The sequence below is a fragment of the Portunus trituberculatus genome, unplaced genomic scaffold (assembly GCF_017591435.1).
Source record: "Portunus trituberculatus isolate SZX2019 unplaced genomic scaffold, ASM1759143v1 PGA_scaffold_453__1_contigs__length_265712, whole genome shotgun sequence".
In the NCBI taxonomy this organism is placed as follows: Eukaryota; Metazoa; Arthropoda; class Malacostraca; order Decapoda; family Portunidae; genus Portunus; species Portunus trituberculatus.
The window spans coordinates 51287-57500 of record NW_025541621.1 but is presented as its reverse complement, the minus strand read 5'-3'; the positions used below and the strand labels follow the sequence as shown (position 1 = coordinate 57500).

At 41.6% G+C, this 6214-nt stretch overlaps 1 protein-coding gene across 1 annotated transcript in view; it reads right to left on the bottom strand.

The window, feature by feature from the left end:
- Positions 1-5939, bottom strand: part of LOC123500639 (neuroblast differentiation-associated protein AHNAK-like) — a 16172-nt gene extending 10233 nt beyond the window's left edge. The window contains exons 1-2 of the mRNA XM_045249305.1: positions 5914-5939; positions 1344-1544 (exon numbers count right to left, since the gene is read on the bottom strand). Of these exons, the coding sequence (XP_045105240.1) occupies positions 1344-1544; positions 5914-5939 (227 nt within the window). The remainder of the gene's footprint in view (positions 1-1343; positions 1545-5913) is intronic.
- Between the last annotated feature and the right edge of the window lie 275 nt (positions 5940-6214).

The following is a 6214-nucleotide window of genomic DNA, read 5'->3' as shown; positions in this document are numbered from 1 at the left end:
AGAGAGAAACGTGGTGAGAGAGCAGAGCGTTTCTGAATAGGGACCTCAGACAGGCCAATGGAAAGCTTTTGCTGTAGAATTGTACTGTAAACTACTTAATTACTGTATAATAATTCGTACTTTTAGCTATCTAATTACAAGAACAATGCAGCATACGTATAGGATTAATCATTATAGCTAGTCTACTGATATTATCACGATTTTTATTAGTATTGTTATTATCTGTACATTTTGTGAAGGAATGGAGGGGAGTTTGACCATTACATTCAAATACCGCATTACTTCTTATATCAATGGCTTAGTGCTTGTAATTTGTTTCACTTCTTCCCTTGTGAGACGCAACGGTTAACCCTTTCAATAATGGGACACATTTTTACCTTAAGATTTATGTACGATTATACCTTTTTATTGATATTAGGAAAGCTCTATGGAGGTCAGAACCCCCTACATAAGTTTCTGAAGCTGTATAAAATCACCGAATAGTAAGCAGAGTGAATATGGAAACGCGTCATATTACTGAAGGGGTTAACAACGAAATGTGCAACAACAAACCACAAAACAAGAACAATAAACTAATGTAACACTGTCCTTGCTCCCTCATCCTCCGTGTCCTCACAATGTGCACTGCCTGTGATAATGCTTGCTAGCGGCGTGTCACTCCAGTAGCAGTCTGCTGGGGCCTAAACTACGTACATAAATCGTTGTCTTGCTGCCCACCTCTGCCTGACCCTCCAGTGGCTCTTCACTAATTACTAATTATATCTAAACTTTTTCCATTTAACTTTACCCAAGAGTTTGAGTGTTTTCTCTCTCTCTCTCTCTCTCTCTCTCTCTCTCTCTCTCTCTCTTCTTCCTTCCTTCTGATACCAGTATAAATGTGTGTTAGTTTAACATTTTTTTTCTTTTATTTTAGGACTCAGCGCTGTTGCTGTTTTCTTTATTATGTTAGTGTAGGTCTGCTACTCTTTACTTATTTGTCTACTACTTTGCGCCTAAATTTAGCTTCTTGATTGGCCATATTGTATGGGATTCCTATTCAATTTTGGTAATTTACAGAATATATATGTCATGAATAACCATTATAATAATGGAAATAAATTTTATTCTATTATATTATATTCCATTGTCAGACTGAAAGGAGGGTTTTAAGCCTTAATTTTTCAAGAATATTTTTATTTCACAAAACTATAACGCTACTTGAGAGAGAGAGAGAGAGACTTAAATTCAACTTTGAGGTCATATCCTCCGCCTCCTTACTGATAAGACCATCATTAGCGGATGCAACTTTATCAACTCCCTCATGGAAAGTCTCACCCGCTCCCTCTCACCATTGACTTGATCACCCAACATGTATCCCGCCCAACAGTACAACATTAACGAGGGTCGCCTTGCCCACCACCAGGCCGGCGCTCCACACCTGTGCCGCCATTGCATAGAATGACGGCCTTGGTTCATCATTAATAGCTGTCAACCCCTGGAAGTCCCACAGAGTGAGAAGCAGGGGTCCAGAGGACGCAGCCCCTGGCCAGCTCCAGAGCGACGCCCTGATGGGGGATGTAGGGGGGAAGACCCCCAGAATATAAGGGATTTTAGGTTTTCAATCAGATTTTTTTTTTTTTTTTTTTTTTTTTACGTAGGGAAGAGGGCCAGCCAAGGGCAAAAAAAAAAGAAAGTTAGAAAAAGGCCCACTTGAGCGCTGGCTCTCCAAAGGCTTCAAAAAGTGCCAAAACCGTCAGCCAGAATTAGGAGAGCAAATGCCTCGATACCTCCCTCTTAAAAGAAGACAAGTTGTAGGAATTCGGAAATACAGATGCAGGGAGGGAGTTCCAGAGTTTACCAGTGAAAGGGATGAATGATTGAGCGTACTGGTTAACTCTTGCATTAGAGAGTTGGACAGAATAGGGATGAGAGGAAGAAGAAAGCCTTGTGCAGCGTGGCCGCAGGAGGACGGGAGGCATGCAGTTAGCAAGATCAGTAGAACAGTTACCATGAAAATAGCGATAAAATATAGAAAGGGATGCAACATTTCGGCGGTGAGAAAGAGACTGAAGACAGTTAGTCAGAGGAGGGAGTTGATGAGACGAAGAGCTTTCGATTCCACCCTATCAAGCAAAGCTGTGTGACTGGAACCCCCCCAAACATGCGAAGAGTACTCCATACAGGGACGGATAAGGCCCTTATACAGAGTAAGCAGTTGGAGGGGCGAGAAAAACTGTCGGAGACGCCTCAGAACACCTAACTTCATAGAAGCTGTTTTAGCAAGAGATGAGATGTGAAGTTTCCAGTTAAGATTATGAGCAAAGGACAGACCGAGGATATTCATTGTGGAAAAGGGAGACAGTTGAGTGTCATTGAAGAAGAGGGGATAGTTGTCTGGAAGGATGTGTCGAGTTGATAGATGGAGGAATTGAGTTTTTGAGGCATTGAAAACTACTAGATTTTCTCTTCCCCAATCGGAAATCTTAGAAAGATCGGAAGTCAGGCGTTCCGTGGTGTCCCCGCGTGATCTGTTGATTTCCTGAAGGGTTAACATAACATAACATAACATAAATAATAGGATAACAAAGGGCCACCAGGGCCCATCTAGGTTATCCTGTATCAGTCGCACAGCGACCTCGTCATCAGTACTTAAAGATACACTTACAAGTACACAATACATTATATACTAATTCTAAATATTTGGCCCATTAACAGGGCTAAGTCCTGCAGCGAAATCCTCTACAATTTGTGGTCCCCATACATGGGGATCATGTCTTGTTTAACTATAGTAAATTTCTTATAAAAACTATCATGCAGTGCTATACATAATTATAAATCTAATAAATTTAAGTGCTTATCTAATCTGTTTTTAAACATTGTCAAACTAGTGCTATTTACAACCGTCTCTGGCAATGCATTCCAGAAGTCTACCACCCTATGACTAAAGAAATATTTTCTTATATCTAACCTGCAGTCTTGCTTTCTAATCTTCCTGCCATGATTTCTAGTTCTATTTCCCTCCTCTAAGGTAAAGAAAGATCTCACATCTATGTAGTTTGTATCTGAGAACATTTTAAATAACTCTATCATATCCCCTCTGATACATCTCTCAAATGAAAACATGTTTAATTCCTTTAATCTATCTCTATACTCCAGGCGCTTTAATGCTGGTATCATCCTAGTTGCTCTTCTCTGAACTGCTTCTAACATGTTGATATCCTGCCTATAGTGGGGTGACCAGGCCTGTATGCAATACTCTAAATGGGGCCTAACATAGGAATTATATAAGCTATGCATCACTTCCTTACTTTTATAACTAACATTTTTATTTATAAAACCCAGGATCCTATTTGCCCTATTTCTTGCTTCTAAACATTGCTTTGAAAATTTCATAGTCCTGTCTATCACTACTCCTAAATCCTTTCCTTCCTCTACTGGCTCTAGCCAACATCCCTCCATCTCATAGTTAAAGTCTCTGAAAGAACGTGGAAAGATGTAGGGTGGTATCATCAGCGTAGGAGTGGATAGGGCAAGAAGTCTGGTTAAGAAAGTCATTAATGAATAATAGAAAGAGAGTGGGTGACAGGACAGAACCCTGAGGAACACCACTATTAATAGGTTTAGGAGAAGAACAGTAGCCGTCTACCACAGCAGCAATAGAGCGGTCGGAAAGAAAACTTGAGATATAGTTGCAGAGAGAAGGATAGAAGCCGTAGGAGGGCAGTTTTGAAATCAAAGCTTTATGCCAGACTCTATCAAAAGCTTTAGATATGTCTAACGCAACAGCAAAAGTTTCACCGAAATCTCTAAAAGAGGATGACCAAGACTCAGTAAGGAAAGCCAGAAGATCACCAGTAGAGCGACCTTGACAGAAGCCATACTGGCGATCAGACAGAAGATTGTCAAGTGACAGATGTTTGAGAATCTTCCTATTCAGGATAGATTCAAAAACTTTAGACAAGCAAGAGATTAAAGCTATAGGACGGTAGTTTGAGGGGTTAGAACGGTCACCCTTTCTAGGAACAGGCTGAATGTAGGCGAACTTCCAGCAGGAAGGAAAGGTACAAGTCGATAGACAAAGTTGGAAGAGTTTGGCCAGGCAAGTTGCAAGCACAGAAGCACAGTTTTTGAAAACAATAGGAAGGACCCCATCAGGTCCATAAGAGAAAAGAGTTCAGCTTTAGAGACAGAAGAGATGGCAGTGGTGCCATCAGGATGAAATAAAGGAGGGAAAGATGAAGAAGTGAAGTTATTTGAGATGTTTTTGGCTAGATGCCAGAAGTCACGAGGAGAGTTTGAGTTTGAAAGATTTTGACATTTCCTATTTATGAAAGAGTGATGGCCAAGTTGAAAAACAGACTTGGCATGATTCCGGGCAGAGATATAAAGTGCATGAGATTCAGGAAATGGAAGGCTCAAGTACCTTTTGTGGGCAACCTCTCTATCATGTATAGCATGAGAACAGGGTGAGTTAAACCAAGGTTTAGAAGGTTTAGGTTGAGAAAAAGAATGAGGAATGTACGCCTCCATGCCAGATACTAACACCTCTGTTATGCGTTCAGCACAAAGAGATGGGTCTGACACGGAAGCAATAATCATTCCAGGGAAAATCAGCATAATACCTCCTCAGGTCCCCCCAACTGGCAGAGGCAAAACGCCAGAGGCACCTTCGCTTTGGGGGATCCTGCGAAGGGATTGGAAAAATGGACAAGATACAGAAATGAGATTGTGATCGGAGGAGCCCAATGGAGATGAAAGGGTGACAGCATAAGCAGAAGGGTTAGAGGTGAGGAAGAGATCAAGAATGTTGGACGTGTCTCCAAGACGGTCAGGAATACGAGTAGGGTATTGCACTAGTTGCTCTAGGTCATGGAGGCTGACAAACCGAAAGAACCTAAAAACGTTTTATAATGCGGAAAATTCTATTTTACAATTTCTCTCAGAAAATATCACGTTGTCCTGGTACCGCTGGCACCACTAATATGTTCTGGTGTGGTTGAAGAGAAACACCGGGGCTATCCCACCGCTGCCACCATCAATGTCCTGGTACCGCTGGCACCATCAATATGTTCTGGTGTGGTTAAAGAGAAACACCGGGGCCTTTCCCTGTGTTTATTGTAAGATACAAAGCGTATTGAAGCTAGGTAGACTTGGTAGCGAGTAGCCGTGGAGGCTTGAGAAGTAGCCGGTGGCCAGAGCGAGACTTGTAGTCGGTAGCAGCTAGATGAAGCTTGTAGTAAGCGTGATGATGTAGAATTACAGTCTACACACTGGAGTGTGACTGTAGACAGTAGACTGTAGAACTAGACTGGCTGTGCAGGACAGTATAACCAGTCAAAGAGGCAAACGGATTGCCAAGCGGAAACGTGAGTCTGCCCCCGAAACTGCGTTGGGAACGACTGAGATGCGGCGCGTGGCCTCCCGTGGGACGGTGGGATGGACGAGTAACACTACCCACGGTCGCAGTACATCATACACAGAACAATACATTACTCCGCGTATCAAAGTAGTCTGTCTATCATAACGTTAAAAAGAATAGTTGGAAAATATTTGTAAAAATGCGAGTTTTTTAGAGGCGATTAAGACTGAGATGGAGGTTATATGCCAGAGTCTCACGCTTGATGCGTGAGACTTGACAAGTATGTCATTAACACAAATTATATATATATATATATATATATATATAGAGAGAGAGAGAGAGAGAGAGAGAGAGAGAGAGAGAGAGAGAGAGAGAGAGAGAGAGAGAGAGAGAGAGAGAGAGAGATAATTATTGGTTTATAAGCCACTCAATAACAGTATCATACAGCTCCAGAATTTGAAAAGCATCTTATTGGTAAACAATCTCAGCAACATTGCTGACAGTGAGAATGATCTTTGCCAAGACATCTTTGATGGTGAAGAAATTATGTACCTTCTCCAAAATTCACTACACACCTCTCCACCTTGCTGGTTTGTGGCATGTTATAGGGAGGACCGAGATAACTTTATTGACGCTGCTAAGTATCTAGAAAAGGGATAGGAGTGCTCCCTACAAATAACCTCAAAGAGTATGGCAAAGTTGCATTACACAGAGCTAAACATTTCACTCAGGTGGTTATGCTCCTCCATCTACCTTGTCTTTTTGAAGGGGTCTTTGAATCCATCAAGTCACACTGAATATTGCTTTACTGATAAGGGCATACCTACAATCAATCAAGAATTTTCAGGTGACACACTTCAGTTCTGTCCCAATAAG